This window comes from Phocoena sinus, chromosome 6 (assembly GCF_008692025.1).
Source record: "Phocoena sinus isolate mPhoSin1 chromosome 6, mPhoSin1.pri, whole genome shotgun sequence".
NCBI classification, from domain to species: domain Eukaryota; kingdom Metazoa; phylum Chordata; class Mammalia; order Artiodactyla; family Phocoenidae; genus Phocoena; species Phocoena sinus.
The window spans coordinates 27698679-27715800 of record NC_045768.1 but is presented as its reverse complement, the minus strand read 5'-3'; the positions used below and the strand labels follow the sequence as shown (position 1 = coordinate 27715800).

General features: G+C 38.7%; 1 protein-coding gene across 3 annotated transcripts in view; it reads left to right on the top strand.

Annotated features, from left to right (window-relative positions):
• Window positions 1–17122, top strand: part of SLC44A1 (solute carrier family 44 member 1) — a 219178-nt gene that overhangs the window by 160111 nt on the left and 41945 nt on the right. The window contains exons 15-16 of one of the 3 annotated variants that reach the window (XM_032635149.1): window positions 30–110; window positions 3053–5441. In XM_032635149.1, coding sequence (XP_032491040.1) covers window positions 30–110; window positions 3053–3076 — 105 coding nt within the window. In that variant the 3' untranslated portion in view covers window positions 3077–5441. Of the gene's footprint in view, window positions 1–29; window positions 5442–17122 lie in introns of those variants that run through there. The other 2 variants (XM_032635150.1, XM_032635148.1) reach the window with 2 other exon arrangements.

Genomic DNA, 17122 nt, shown 5'->3' with positions numbered 1-17122 from the left:
ATTTATGTAATTTGGTCCCTGTTTTGCAGGAGTTTGTGGAAAACAGCAGGAAAGCAATGAAAGAAGCTGGTAAGGGAGGTGTTGCTGATGCCAGAGAGCTAAAACCGATGGTAGGTGGAGATGAGGAGGTGGCCGCCCTCCAAGAATTTCACTTTCACTTCCTCTCTCTCTCTCTCTTCACTGACTGCACTTCTTCAGGAGAAGCTTTTGTGATCTGTGTCACGCAGGACGTGCTGCTCTTTCTGTTTGTGTGTTTACCCATCACTTGGATGGCAGAATTCTTGTCACAACTGAGACCACCTTCTGTAAAAGTAAGCTGAAAGGAACAGTGTTCATGGCGGGGCAGGGGATATTTTTGTCCCTGAGGTGAACTTGCAGTTTCCATTTTTTTCTTCTTAACTGTCAGTGTTTAGTTTTCATGGGACTGAACATTTGGTTGTGCACTTGAACTGACGGTTTGATACTTATTTTAGAAGTGATGATAGCAATTCCTTTCAACTTGCTGAAATTCATATTCCCCCCTTCTTTTAATATTGGTTTGTTTATGTTGCTGTCTTTTCCCCTTTGCTGACTTTTTCTTCTGTTGCCTGGATTGTACTTTCTTTGTTTCTTAAGCTATTTTTCAGTAGCAAACAAGGCTATTTCCGTCAACACCCACATTCCCACTCAATAAGACAATCTGGTCTTCTCCAGCCTCAGCTTAATTGTGAGAAAGATAAATTACCTCTGGTCAGTGATATATATATAACCACTCTCCTTTCATTTGAAAAAAGCAACTTAAAGTTAACCAGTATAAGAAAATACTGAGTAGCTTTTCCCATATATATTCTCACCACTGCATAATGACAGATGTCTTTAGCTATATTGGTCTAATTACTGCTTGTATTACAAGTGTATTATTCTTAAAGAGCATGTTTATTTCAGAATATTATATAATTGCCTACATCCTTAAGCACTTAATTTTAAAACAATGTGCCTTCTATTTGTGTATAATGTCCAAAAAAAAGGAGAGGTGAGGACTCTCTTTTCTTTCTCCTTTATACTTTAATAAATGGTTTGATTTATAGGTGTCCAACTTAAGAAATATGTAGTATAAAACAAGCCCATTTAAGTATGTAAGAATAGAGGAAATGGCTTCATTGCGGGGGTAGGGGGTGGTATATGTATATGCAAAATAACTGCATATTCAACCTACATTAAAGCCTCAACAGAATGTTTAGATATAAACTCTTCTCTGTAACCCCATCCAGTGCCTATTTTGGTGTTGCTCTTAATAGCATTGATGATGATAAAGTCAAAACTTCAATGTTTATATTACCAAGGCACAGATCACTCTAATCATAAGTAAGAGCATGTAGAATGGCCATGTAACTCTTATTTTTAAGTGTGCGTCAGATAGCACTGGATGAACAGGGAAGGGGTGCTAATCACCAATCCCTCCTGTCAGGTTACTTGCCTCCCTACCCTTTCTTTCTGCATCCCTCTTACTTCATGTGGGCTGAGGGGGACCACAGTGAAAACTCTGCCAACCCTAAGATAGCCTGGGAAAATGAGGAAGGTTTCCTTCTTGCCACTGCTTGGTTGTCCTAATTGTTCAGAAAATAAGGTTTCAAACCTAAAACTTTTAAAAGACATATAAAATCTTAAAATGTAAACCACCCTTCTTTCCAGTGGTTGAAGCGTACATTAAATCACTCTTCAGTAACAAGCATTTAAAGAAAGGGAGAAATAATTAGAGGTTTAGGACTAGCTACTTCGACCGTGAATTGGCATGTATTTCTGTATTATTCTTGAGGGAAAGATAGCTGAATTGTGGTAGACCAGAATGCAAATACACCTTCTCTTACCTAAACCCCTGATTCATAGGTATTAATAGTAGGAGAATTGCCTAGGTTGTGTGGCATTCTATCAGAAGCCAAAAATGTAGAAAATTTTTCCCCCTAATATTACTTTCAGCTTTAAATTAATGTCCCTTAATTCAAACACCACATTAAAATATTCATTCCACTTTTACTTTTATTTTATGTTGTTCGTTGCTTGCAGATTAATGGCAAAGCCCTCTGCCGTGTCCCAAAATACATCTTCTGTGTGCATTGTTTTTCTGGTCCTTTGGACATTGTAGCATTTGATCTCTAAGAACAACGTTTTAAGTGGTTCAGAAAGTCCCCATGAGAGATGTGTGAATTGTTGCTCACAGGATAGTTAAATCTTTCAAGCATATCAGTACCTCTAAATCTGCTCTCTTTCGAAGTATGCATGTTAAGAGTTGACCCGTAATACCACCACCATCTTGTGTGTGTCCCTAAAGAAGTACCTGAGAAACTCCCTCCTAAAGTTTGGGGATTGGTAGAATTTACGATTGCTTATTTGTGTTTGCTTGGTTTAATTCACATGTTATTCCCATAGATGAAAGTTCTGTTAACAGAGCGTCATAACTATTTTGCTGCATCTGTAGAAACACTGCTGTTCGAGTTCACTGTCTGTCTCCTTAATGGGATAGTTTAATATGAGTTTTTTTTAAGTCTATAAAATAATGTTCAGAAAAATGAAGTTTAAATTTTTACATTTGACAGGGCATTACTAAACTAAACATAAGTACTTCCAGTTTTCCTCTTAGACTTTTTTTTTTTGAGAGAGCCTCACTAGTTAAGGAAACTTTGAAGGTTCGTAAGGTCTTTCTATAAATCTTTGAAAATTATTTTAGAAAAATTTACCAAATGTGATGTAGAGGTTTAAGAAAGAGACATCTGGCAATCTGCTCGCTATCATACAGGAAAAACTTACAGAGAAAATGGAGGAAAAAACCTGGGCACTATAGCAACATAGACTAGAGATGAATTCTCTGCATATCTCAAAGATGACCCAGAGGGAAGTGTGACTTTCTACAATCACAGGAATTTTAGACCCTGGAATTTAGGTTTGGGGGAGAAGGGTTCTCAATCCATTTTTCTTTATTGCTGTTTGTGACCATCTGTGTATTTGTAACATCATTCATGATCTCCTTTTAATGGTAATTGTCTAAGATTATACTCTGTATGACTTTGTTTTCTAGGCTTCGGGAGCAAGTTCTGCTTGAACCTAGCCGACCGTTATGGAACCCATTGACATTCCAAAACAATATATACACATAACTATGTATTTGTGTGTGTGGGTGTGTGTATATATGTATATGTATGTGTGTATATATATGTATATGTATATACACACACACACATAATCAGCCAAAATCAGAGAACAGGAACAGGGATTTAATACCTTTTTTATGCTTATTTTTGTCGAACATGTACTCCTTTCATACGGGTGGCTTTTACAAGGCAACTGCCGTCATTTAATGTTTTCAATTGTAATTGTCTTAATGGAAATGTTAAGATTCATATCTGATTAACATTTTTAATAACTTAGAGGAGATTTTAACTTTAGTTATTTAAATTAGGTAAAATTATTGTACCGAATTCTCCGTCTAAAGTTTATTCAGGGGTGATTTCCCTGATGTGTGCATAAAATCAAGACCTTATTTTACTGATGCATAAGTCCTAGTGGGATGAGACTAGGCATATGCTTTCAGGTAAATAAGGAGTTACTCCATTCAGTTTTCCCCAATCAAAGAAGCCATGTCATTTTCCTTTTAGAAACATACAAGTGGACCCAATATGGGAATTTTCGTAATAGCTCATGCATTTGTCAGCCAACATTAAAAAGTAACCAACTCCTCAGGTATTTGTAGTTTACCCTAATGCTTCTATAAGAGAGTAGGTAAAAAAGGAAAGGGTAGATAATCTTTCTTATGCAAACTTTTCTCTTATATTTTGTCTTTCTTTCATTTTGACGTTAGTAGCATCCTCCACACATTTGTGTGCCTGATTTGAAAGGAAGCTGGGGTACCCAGCAAGTTTAGCCTTTAAGTTTCTGTGTATAGGTTTGCAGACTAAGTAATGCTGGAAGGAATAAAAAAGGGAGAGAAACATGAAACACAAAGCATTGAAAATTCCAGTACTTGGGCTTCTGCTTCAGAGGAACTTCAATGGCTTAGGGCTAAATGGCCATTTTATTCAAATGCTTGCTATAAAATCTGAAAACATACTGGCAGGTGCTCCTCTCCTTATTCATTAAGTATCCAGAATTCTACAATGTTTAACTGAAGAATTGGTTAATGTTTTGATCCTCAAGTGTTGAACGTTCTTTGTGTTTGGGGATGGGTTTTGGGTTTTGGGGGGTTTTTTAATTCCTGAAGCTTACCAGATATGAATGGCTAATATTTCATTGTTCTGCTTATTGTAATGGTGAATGCTTTAAGAAAAAAAAGTGTAATTTGCTAAGAATAATTCATGATCTGTTTATGCGATAACTCCTTTTTGTTACAATTTTTTTAAAAAAAGCTATTTTTGTTAATGTAAAGTAAATATTTCAGAGCAGATTTTTTAAACTTATTGCACTAAATATAGGCTCTGTACAAAAAAAAAAAAAGCCTCAGCATTTTATCATTCCATGGAAGGAGAATCTTTTGAAAGAAAGCATTGCCTCCTACCAGAATTAGACAGTGAATTAGACCGGTATTATGGAAATGTGTACAATTAATGTCACTAGGGCTTAATAAGCAGCTGTTTGCTAATGTGCTTCCTTTCAAAGGGTTGGACCTTTAAATTGCTGCAAAAGGTAAATTGTATTTTTTTTTAAGTATCCGTGTTCTTTACTGTAGCTAGGCTAAAATTTGCTAAATGCCTCGGTTTCTTTTCAAAGCTCATGTAATATTTCTGATTTTTCAGAATATTTGCAATAACAGTCCGGAATTTTATTTTTATTTTTATTTTTAAAGAAACAGGAGCTCACGTCTTGGCAAGATCACAGAAAACAATATTGTGAGAGTAGCTATTTTGAAACAATAATTCTCCAGAAGTTAACATTCTAACATGTGATGTCACTAAACGATATCATTGTACTCTTTTATATCATTTGAAATGGAATAAATATAATTATGTAACTAACAATTATCCAAATAGGTGAGAGAGCAAATCATGTAGGAAAATTCAGTCTACCTTCTGTTTCATAGCCACACAGATTGTGGGCATTAAGAAACATTGGGAACTAAATTTAGGATTGGCAAAAGTATGGAAGATGGGTATCAAAACAGAAGACATTATAGGAGCTACTTATCTTAGGAGGTGTCCCTCCAAAGTGACCTGGTGGAATTCTTGAATTTGGAAATTAGGTTCTACTCACTTGGCCATCCCAGCACCATGGACTCTTGCTGCTCCCTGTTCCATATGCTCGCTATCTCAGCTGTTTGGAAGCCACCAGGAATGCTTTCTAATTATCATTTGCAACCAGAACTGTAATCAGAAAGAAATTTTGTATTTTTGTATAACTTGATTGTGTGCCATTTTATATAACAGGTCCTGTTTTACAAATAAATTTTGTTTTACTAACATTGTGTTTAGAAATTATGCTCTATGTGTAACCATGTCATTTGAGTTCCAAATTAATTGCCAGGCTGTTTCCCCTAAGTGAATATGTGTGCCATATAGGTAGATATATGCAGATATGCATATATATTACACAGACACACACAGAGAGATATTTGACTTATAGACTATCACTCTCTCATGAGCTTCATTTATTGATGCAATTCAGAGAGCCTCACAGAGGTTTTTAGCGATATTTGAAGGTTTTGAGGCTATGTTTGGATAGACCTGCTGCCGCTGTCATTCTTCGTGATCCGTTCTTCAGCTGGCCCTGGGCTGCCTTATTGCTATTCGCTCACTGCCTCCATCTCTGCCCAAGTGAGAATACATGAAGGACAAAGATCATCTGTGAAATGTGGTTACCTGAATACTTTTATCAACCACTGGCTCTGTGTGTTGGGTTTTGTCTTTTGTCTGCGGTGGATCTTCAAATTTGTGTTCAGGACGCCTACTTCCAGAGTTACAGTTAGCATCCGCGGTTGTCAGTGGTGATCACAGTGAGAAGAGAATCGTGGTCGTTGCTGCCATTGGAAAATTAAGGTTCTGGTGCCTGATTTAGACTTTCTAGGCTCCTGCCTCAAGAGTAAGCTCTGCTGTATATGATATGGAAGGGAAAAGGTTATATTTCAGTATAAATCCAAGAGACCCATCTTCTGTGGGAGGCTTACCAGTACGTTAGGTAAACATTAGGAATTTAGCTAGAGCGCTGAGATTGTATTATCTCTGCACGGACTAGCACAGCTCAAAGCAGGCTCTTCCTTTAAACCATTTAATGCAATGTTTAATGTTTAAGGATCAAAGCCTTTATCCTATCCTATAGCATAATTAAGTCCTAAGTTACTGCAATATAAGTAGCTTAACTGTGTGTTGGTTCCTAAACTTTTTGCATAATGGTTGAGGAGGGGGCATTCACTGAGTCTATTTAAAAATTAAGCTGCAAATAAGTTTTTCCTTTGTAGAGATGCTCCCTTACTCTAATTTTGTCATTTTTTCAGCCAAGGGCGTTAAGCTGCCAGTTTCCAATACCACTGACCTCGGTATCTGCCAAGGGCTCCCTTATCTTCCCAAGGCAGTTTCAGGATTTCACCCCAGTAGGGGGTGGTTAGGAGGTGACCCCTTTTATAGGGGTCCTGAGCGCCTTGAAACCAGAGTAATGTTCCTCCCACCCTCTCCCTTAAAACAGCTATGGAAACTACAGGCACCAAATATTTGTGAGGCCATGTTAGTGCCCTCAAGACCCCGACCATTTCCACCAAGCACCACTAATAGCTAATAAAGGCCATTTCAAGAGGTCTCCTGGCCTTCCAAGTAGAATTCTGGGGTCAGTTCTGAAACCAGAGCTGCCAATTATGGTGACCTGAACATTTTATTTTATTTTTCATCACTAACCTCTCCTTAATTTTTGGAGTTTCCAATAATAGCCTTTAACACAGCCTCTGAGAAGTTTCCTTCAGAAAGGTCTTTAAAAGTTTTCACCTTTCAATAAGTTCTCTACTGCATTTTTAACCACTACTTAAAAAAACAAAAACAAAATCCTCAGAATCTGGAGGCTTATCAATGCACCTGCCACAGTTAATCTCTGTATTCTTTTCATATATTCCATCTGATAGATAAAAGTGCACTATAATGGCTTGCCTAGAGTTTTTAAGATGTGGTCTGTGAATATATATTGGAAAATTGTGGGTTCGTAAGTAAATGCATAAAGCAGAGCTTTGTGTATTATATAATCACAGTGCAGAATGCCTTTAAATGCATATTCATGTATCTTTGTGTACTAAGGAATACATGTTAGCCCATTTGAAAAGTAGGCACTCTTCATATACAGTTACTACTTTCAGAATAAGCTTATCTTTTTAATGACACATAGCCCAAATTGTGAAAAAGCAGGATGCTTGAATGTGCCAAGAGAAAATACAAAGCTAGCAAACTTAGAAAACAAAATAAAAAGCTAAACGTTGTACACACCAAAAAATTTTAAATAGCACACTTTCCCCCATTCACGTTTCATAAATTTGAGTCAAATTCTTATTCTCCAAATTTCAATTTAAGAGGAAATTTTTAATCCAAGATTTAAATCTTTGAAGATATCTTTCTTATAAAAAACTTCAATGCAGCGTTTTTAAACTTGAGAATTTCTGTAGAAAACCTTTCTTTTCTATGGAAATACTATAGTACCCTTTCTTCCACCCCATCTCCTTGATTTTTATATGTGTAAAAAAAAGACAAATGATGCTTCCATTTCAGTATCACATGAACAGCTATCACTTTTCTAAATTAAATGAGCAGGATTTAAGTTGGATATTTTTTAAAGAAATTCATTAGTAAACTTGTGGAAAAGATATGCAGTTGTTAGGGACCCAAATATTAGGCTATTTTCTTCAGTTTTGATACCAGTTTTACAATATAAATGATTTCCTGAGGAATAAACGTTCTAGACCAGGGAATTCAGAATAGTAAAGCTTTCAGGTTACTCATGGTCTAGTCAAGATCTAGCTGAACGTGAAAACGTTGTAATTTCCAAATGTTTCAGAAATCTTTCACTTTTATTTGCGAAGACCCGAATTTAGTATTTGATATTCAAAAGCAGGTTCTTAGTCTTTTGAGGGGACCAAGGGCCCCTCTGAGAAGCTTATGAAAGCAATGAACTGCCTTTCTCTCAAAGTCACATAGCCTACTTAGGAACATTTAAAATACTAATAGAATTTCGGGACCCTGAGACTGCCAGCCTCCACCCCGCCCCCATCCCCTCAGGGCCTAAGGAACACAAGTCTGAGGCTGCTCTAAAGTTGGTTTGATAATGTGTTTTGAAATAAAGTAGTGATTAGGCCTCCACTGAAGATTCTTTTAAGATGGTACTTACCAATTTCAGACCTGGAATCGTTTTCTTTTTTAATTGAAGTATAGTTGATTTACAATGTTGTGTTAATTTCGGCTGTACAGTAAAGTGATTCAGTTATATATATATACTTTTTTTAAATATTCTTTTCCATTTTGGTTTATCATAGGATACTGAATATAGTGCTCTATGCTATACAGTAGGACCTTGTTGTCTGGAATCCTTTTTATAACTTGAAAACTTTTAGTACCAGCTTTGAAAATCAAAACCACACTAATCTGAATGAAAAACAGGACGTCAACACTGAATCTTCAAGACAGTAAGATTTCTTTCCTTGGTGGTGTAAGGATGTATGTGTCCTATGATGAATTTTTGGCAAGGTACCAAATTATTTGCAATGGACAAGAAAATCCAAGAAGAAATGAATAGGGAATCCCTGTAAATATCCATCTACCAAAACACTAGATTCTTTATTATTGTCACTCAGCTATGACATCTGTAGCATAGTGTTATCAGTTAGATCACTGTCTAAAAATATATCTCTGTCAACAAGAACATTTGAAGATGGTGATAAATTAGCAAACTTACCATAGTCCATAGTTGACAAAAAATTTTTAGTGGAAAGTTGGAGGAGTAGATGCTGGGGGGACAAATGCAAAAGTTATTTTTTTCTCCTTCATAAATCAGTGAGGTGTTCCCTCCTGTTTTGAGTGTTTTCCAGTCACCACTAGAGCAGCCTTGGACAACTGCCCATGGGACTGTGCCTCCACTCCCCCCATCCACATCACCTTCCTTCTTTAGGGAGCATGTGGGTTTCTTCACATTTACACCTTACTATTAGGTAAGCTTGCTGCAACTATATGGAGTGTCCTCTGGGCCCTTGAAAAAGCAGGCAGACATCCTTAAAGGAATTTGAGGGTTTTTAAGATTTGATTCCAGGGGGTCATGACCTATAGTCAGACATCAAACTATTACCTACATTTTCAAGCTGAAGAAAGCAGTGGAAATGTCCTAATTGGCTGGTGAAGAAAATAGAAAAGTCAGCTCTCCTCCCCATCCCACAACCCCAGAAGAGCTCTATTGAACCTTCCACAGTAGCAAAGGAAGAGACCACAGGTGGAAGTTCCCATATTGGGTGGAAAAGGGCCTAAGTCCGGTGTAAGTATCCGTATTTGATGTCTTTTTGTCATAGAAGTGTATGACCTAAAGGAAATGTCCTGACTTTCACATAGGAATCTGATCCACCCATCCCATCAGCTAGGAAATTAGTTTTAGTTGTTTTTTTGAGGAATAATGTGTTAAATCATTCTATGTGAGTAAAGTAAGCATTGAAAAGAAGACTTGAGGGACTTCCCTGGCGGTCCAGTGGTTAAGATTCCACCCTTCCAATGCAGGGGGCGCGTGGGTTCCATCCCTGGTCAGGAAACTAAGATCCCACATGCTGCACAGTGCAGCCAAAAATAAATAAAAAGAAAAAAACAAAAAAAAGAAAAGACTTGAGGAATGAATGGACACAGGACTGGAGTGAACCTCCTACCAGCATCCTGCAGACCATTCTACCTGCCACTAGAAAATGTGAGCACTGCCTTCATTTACGACATGGATCATTAAGCCAGGATTGTTTTCAAAAATTGTATGAGGTGATTCATAGGAATGAAACAATACTAGGACAGCTTTGGGACTGATGATTGGAGACAGAGACTACAGAGTAAATTTTCCCCTTCCTCTGGGTTCTAGCAGTGTTCTCCCAGAATTTTTGGCCCCCTTGTTTTGGCTAGTTTTGATTTTCAAAGACGTCACGGGGGGAAGTTACCTTTCTTCTACTATATTGCCTTAGTGCTACTAGATTATGTTGCTGTTGAGGTTCTCTTGATTTTGTCCATCCTATAAAAGGGTACTGGGAGCTCCATAATGAAGTTTCAGTTACACTGTCTCAGAATAGTCTTGACCATTGAATGCACTTCTAAAGATGTGGTACCCAGTGAAATAACTTCAGGAGGTTGTTAGCTGATCTGATTTGCTACAACTAACACAAGAGTGGGGAGAAAAGTGTAGAGGGCACCTAACAACATGACAGGGGCTCTGGGAAAACAACCAAAGACAAAAGCATATCTTCTGAAGACCAAAGGTCCAACTTTAAGTACTTTCTGGCACAGCCTTCCTGCGCTCCTGAGTTTAGAATAGGCTCCTAGGATAAAGCAGCCAAGTTTGAAAGATCAGTCAATGCAGAGGGACCTACTCTTCATCTCTCAGGCTCTGCGCCTAACATCTCGTCCAGTCAGATCCCATCCAGTGTATGGGGAGATTTGAACAGAAAATGCCCATCAGTGTGTTTCGACATCTCACCGCTGTGAAATCCAGCATGAGAGGTATGTTGCGGTGCCACTATTTCTCAATCTGAGGCCTTTTTTGTCTTTTTGGTTTTGTTTTGTTTTGCTATTTGCATCCTATTCACAGTGTCAAAATGGATTTTTGTATCATGTCCGGTCGTTGTCCATTACAAACTATAGGATCATGGTTAAGTCTTCCATGAATTCCCTGGTTCGGGATCTTTTACCTTAGCATGATTTTGAGTTTTGTCCTTATTATTATTTCTTTCTTACAGTGTCACTACACTGTGTTCAGGTGGGGAAACAAACATGTAGGTGCTTGAACGTGCCCCACAGACATGGTCATAGCCCTGTAGTATTTGTGACTGTCATTATTGACACAGTGCAGACTTTACAGAGTGTTGTGCTCTCAGAGGACTTTAAAAATATGTATATTAAGCAATTAACTTTCTGGAGTTATCAAATCTTGCTGGGAAATTAACTTCCAAGAGCTCTGAATTGGATGGAATTCCATCTGGCTTCAGAGTACAATGAGCCTATATGAAATGGAGCTTTGAAATGTTTTCCTTGTGCAGAAATACGAACTAGAGAAAACAGTGCTGATCTAATGCTAAGTTTTCTGTGTACTGACTCAGTTACCAGAACTATAACGAAAACTGTATTTTAGTCTAACAATTGTATAGAATTTTTTTATGTAATAAATAAAATTTTATAGGAAAGAATGTCATTGTCTACTGTGTTGTAGCACTTTCCCATGCCCAGGGTGGTGATGAATAGTGTAGGAGAGGGAAAATAATTGTTCCCCCTACCCTTCTGAGTTCTTAGCTGAGACTCTATAATAGAAGACACATTAACAAGAGAAAAACACACAGAAGTTTATTAACATGTATACCTCAGGTATACATGTGAGATACCCAGGAAAAATGAGTAACTCCTCTAAGTGGCTTAGAATTCAAATTTAAATACCATCTTAATAGGGAAAAGGGGAGAGAGGATGTAGGCCTCTTAGGGGAGAGTAAATGATTTTTAGGAAAGATGAATGGGCCCTTAGAGGAATAGCTGGGCGGCATGATAGCTTATGGCAAAGTGTGTCTGGGTGTGGTGTCGACTTCTAGGCTCTTCTCCTGTGATAAGAGTCAATCTCCCCTGGTTGATGAAACTCCTGAGAAGGGGATTTATGACATTTGAGTTCTTTTTGGAGAATCTGTCTAGGGAGATAAGGAGAGTTCAGAGAATACCTCACCCACATTTGCTGTTTTTCAAGTGCCTTCAGCTCACAGTAATACAACAAAGTGGCATTTTTTGAGGTGGCATGTCCTGAACTCCTGCAGTCATATTTGGGGGTGGCGGATTCTGCTGTGCTGCAATAGAAACTGATTGTGGGCAACATCTTGTTTTCAGATTAGGTCAATATGCTGCAAGGGTGCCCTGGAATTGACCAGCTATTTCTTTCCAGCATCTCTCAGCATGTTCTAGGATCCCTGAAGTATGAAACATAAATGTACTAAATAAAACCTAATTTCCGAAGTACAAAGTTCATCCACTGCCCAGCCAGGCTTCCCAGCTGGAGTCTGAGTCACTCTGTGAATGCTAAGGTTGCAACTGAATTCAATCATCAGGCAGAGAGGAAAAACCTGTTAGATAACGTTTACCATGGAAATCACTCGTTGTGCCTGGTACAGTGCCCTGCACATAAATTGAAGCCTGGATCTGTGCTAAGCTGGTGAGTTGGTGAAACTGTGGTGTGCCATAATTGAGGCAGTAAATTATGGAAAAAATCAAGCTTGTTGGTTTTTTCAACAAGCTTGAAAAGTTTGGAAAAATCAAGCTTATTTAAAACTAATCCTATTTTAAATGATATTGGGGACTAAGAAAGGGGTGTTCTTAAGTGGAAGACCTTTTGCAATACCAATAAATCTCTCCCAGTTTGTTTTTTAATTTTGGATTTTTCTTGAGAGGCTGCTGTACAGACTGCTTTGCGTTAGCAAATGTGAGTAATGCCCAGATCGTAGCCCTAGTTATTTATCTATACCAGCTTGCCAAAAGAAGTTGTTAGAGAACATTTGTGAGGAGTCCTCAGACACTACAGGTGTTTGAGATACTAAAGAATGTTAACCAATCTGGACTGTTAATTCTTTTTGGAGGCGTGGTCCTGATGCAAACGTACACAATTTCTTGTTCCATAGACCACCTAGTGATGAAAGAGCCTGTGAAAAGCCACACATCTCCTAAAAGGTACCCAGATATTCTTTTGCTGTTTGGCTATGAAAAGTATAATCTGTATTCAATCTCAAATTTTAGACGATAAAGAAAAATCCAGAGGGTCTCTTTTTTTTTTTTTTTTTTTTTTGCGGTACCCGGGCCTCTCACTGCTGCGGTCCCTCCCCTTGCGGAGCACAGGCTTCGGACGTGCAGGCCCAGCGACCATGGCTCACGGGCCCAGCTGCTCCGCCGCACGTGAGATCCTCGCGGACTGGGGCACGAACCCGCGTCCCCAGCATCGGCAGGCGGACCCTCAACCACTGGGCCACCAGGAAAGCCCTGGCCTCCTATTTTTGACCAGGTGTTGTGGAAGTAACCCACAAGGCCAGGCCTCTTCACATTATTGGTAATTTTTTTCAGTTGTTGCAAGTAGCAGTGAAGGTAAGGAATACTTTGTGCCTTTAATTTGATATTGTGCCTCCTTTACTGTCCAAATCCTGAGAAAAATAATTTTAGAAGATATCCCTAGGTTACATACAGGAGTCCAGAAAAAGCAAAGCTAAGCTATTAGACCACTTCCTGGGCTTATCAGCAATTTCAGTAGAAGTCTTAGAGCTCCCTGGCCAGTTATGTCAGACCAGAGAGACAACAGTAAGGAATTGCCTTCAAGGCAAAACAAAAGGGCCTTCAGTCAACCAAACTCATACTATAACCTCACACTTGGAGACAGGATATTAGGGGTTTGTGTTTGGTCTGTTCTGTCTGCCAGAAGGGATTCTCCCAACTTACAACAAGAAACAATTTTAACACAAAAATTAAAAAAAAAATTTTTTTTAAAGCAGGCATGTGAAAATTGAGAAAAGGAGATTAACTGTTTAAGAAACCCTAGGCTGCACATAAAACTAAACTCCAAGTTTTCTGTCAGTCCCACGAAGAGGAAATCAAGAAAGGTACATAGTTTTATATATTTTTTTAACATCTTTATTGGAGTATAATCACTTTACAATGGTGCGTTAGTTTCTGTTTTATAACAAAGTGAATCAGCTATACATATACATATATCCCCATATCTCTTCCCTCTTGCGTCTCCCTCCCTCCCACCCTCCCTATCCCACCCCTCTAGGTGGTCACAAAGCACTGAGCTGATCTACCTGAGCTATGCGGCTGCTTCCCACTACCTATCGGTTTTACGTTTGGTAGTGTATATATGTTCATGGCACTCTCTCACTTTGTCACAGCTTACCCTTCCCCTTCCCCATGTCCTTAAGTCCATGCTCTAGTAGGTCTGCGTCTTTATTCCCGTCTTGCCCCTAGGTTCTTCATGACCTTTTTTTTTTTAGATTCCATATATATGTGTTAGCATACGGTATTTCTTTTTCTCTTTCTGACTTACTTCACTCTGTATGACAGGCTCTAGGTCCATCCACCTTACTACAAATAACTCAATTTCGTTCTTTTTTTAATGGCTGAGTAATATTCCATTGTATATATGTGCCACATCTTCTTTATCCATTCATCTGTTGATAGACACTTAGGTTGCTTCCATGTCCTGGCTATTGTAAATAGTGCTGCATTGAGCATTATGGTACATGACTCTTTTTGAATTATGGTTTTCTCAGGGTATATGAGCAGTAGTGGGATTGCTGGGTCATATGGTAATTCTATTTTTAGTTTTTTCAGGAACCTCCGTACTGTTCTCCATAGTGGCTGTATCAATTTACATTCCCACCAACAGTGCAGTTCCTTTTCTCCACACCCTCTCCAGCATTTATTGTTTGTAGATTTTTTGATGATGGCCATTCTGACTGGTGTGAGATGATATCTCATTGTAGTTTTGATTTGCATTTCTCTAATGATTAATGATGTTGAGCATTCTTCCATGTGTTTGTTGGCAATCTGTATATCTTCTTTGGAGAAATGTCTCTTTAGGTTTTCTGCCCATTTTTGGATTGGGTTGTTTATTTTTGGTACATAGTTTTAAATGCCCAATGAAAGGAAACATTAAATAGGACTTCAGCAGGAGGGGCTGGGCAGGCATTAAAAATGTTGTAATTTTAATGACTTGGAATAATGTCTACAATATAGTCAGTGAAAAAGGGGATAAAGCAGTATTTATGGCATGATCTCATTTATGTAAAAATCAGTATCTTTATACATTTTTAAATGACTGAAGGTATAATACATGCTCTCTTAACCAAGTCTGTGCGCACTGGTAGCTGATCGGTTAATTGAAAAATTTGGTTAAGGAGAAGAATCTTTATAAATGAAATGTTTTTGAAAACTACAACAAGTAAATAATCATTGGCCAAACTTTGGCATAGGTATTCTATTTATGACTCTTTGAGTCCTCTGAAGTTGTGTATTGTCTTTTTTTTTTTTTGGCAGCATTAAACATACCAATAATGTAACCACCAAAAAATGTAAAAATGTGAAATACTGGTTTCTTTAAAATGGATCAAGAATTTAGAGAAGCTAAATAATGAAGCAAGCTGAGTGTAGACTCCTAGATTTTTATTTCTTTCCAATGTTTATAATTCTCACGTACATATAATTTGAGTAATATTTTTAGTATCTTATCTTTATAGAGTCTTTCCAAAGCATTCAACTTACTTTTCTTAGAAATTACTCTCTTCATACTCATTGTTTTTATCAATATACATAATTTTTTTTTTCTTGCGGTACGCGGGCCTCTCACTGTTGTGGCCTCTCCCCTTGCGGAGCACAGGCTCCGGACGCGCAGGCTCAGTGGCCATGGCTCACGTGCCCAGCCGCTCCGCGGCACGTGGGATCTTCCCGGACCGGGGCACGAACCCATGTCCCCTGCATTGGCAGGCGGACTCTCAACCACTGCGCCACCAGGGAAGCCCAATGTACCTAATATTTAAATAATCATACCATTTGAATAACCACTGCACCTGGCATAATATGTTGGAATAAACACACCTGACTCTTGCTAAGCACAGTCCACTGATGCTGAGAACAGTGCATAGGCTGCCCTCCGGGACCATTCAGCTTGCTATGGACATCAGCCAGCACATTCTACGGAGGACTAGAGGTGTCAGTTAATCTGGCAAGATGGTTAAGTGGAAGTCAGCTACCACTCTTGTTACATGAAAATGATAATTATAGTTATCTCTGGGACATGGCATTAGGGTAATTTAATTTTTTCTTTGCTTATCTGTATGTTTAAAATATTCCTGTATTGTTCTTTTTTTTTTTTGAAGTAAGCTCTATAGTTTTTTAACATGAAAAAATATAGTTAAGTTAAAAAGCAAATATCCAGGTAAGTATAATAAGATGACAGCAACTAAACCCGAGTGATAATAGGCCAATAGGGTAGAAGAGAAATTCCCCAGAACAAATTCTGTTATTTATAAGAATTTAATAAGAGCTAAGGCTACACCTCAAAATGAATAAGAAAGGAAAGAATTCATTTAATAAACACTGTTTAGGACAATTGGCTTTCAGTTTGAAAACAAATCTAAGTCAAATCCAAATGGAATAAGGAATTTTTTTTTTTTTTAATTAGACAGAGGAAGGAGTGGGAAGGACTTAATAAATGTAGAAGAATTGGGGTGGGAGAGGGGGAAACATCAGGCTGGTGGAAGTTGGTGAGGTCCACGTCTCGTACTCTGGAAACTGTTATGAGTGAGGCCCGTTTCGTGCACGTTCACTAAGTGTGTCTACAGCAGTGTGCTAAGCGTGTCCACGTCTGATCAACAATCATTTCCTGAGACCTGCTCTGGTCAGTAGGATTTATATTCTGGGGACTCTGGTAACTTCACTCCCTGATCTGAAGTAGCTCACAGCCTAATGAGGGAGACAGACAGCAGTGAAGGTGCTTCGGGAGCACATAGGGAGGTGCTGGGTTATTAGGAGAAGCTGTCTGAGCTGTGTCCTGAAGGGTGAGCGGGAATGAGCCAGATGATGAGAGGGCAGGAGGGAGGAAGGGAGAAGCTTCTACCCAGAGGAATAGCACGGGCCATCATATAGCGACACGAGGACACCTCAGTCATTTAGAAAATCCAAAGCCAAGAATGCATGGATGGGCAGCAAGAGAGGTGACCCCGGGGAGGATATGGGAGTTTTGCACGTTCAGTCAGACCTAGAGCCTGTGGGAGACTTGGGACAGAGGGGGAAGGGGGAAGGGGAAGATCCCAGTGGGAAATTTACAGACCTGGTGACTAATTAGATCTGGGGGGAAGGGAAGAGGAATCGCGGAGGTGTACGCTCAGTGTGGGGTATGCCATTTCTTCATTTAAAGATAGGGACTTGCTCCAGATGGTCAAGTTCAT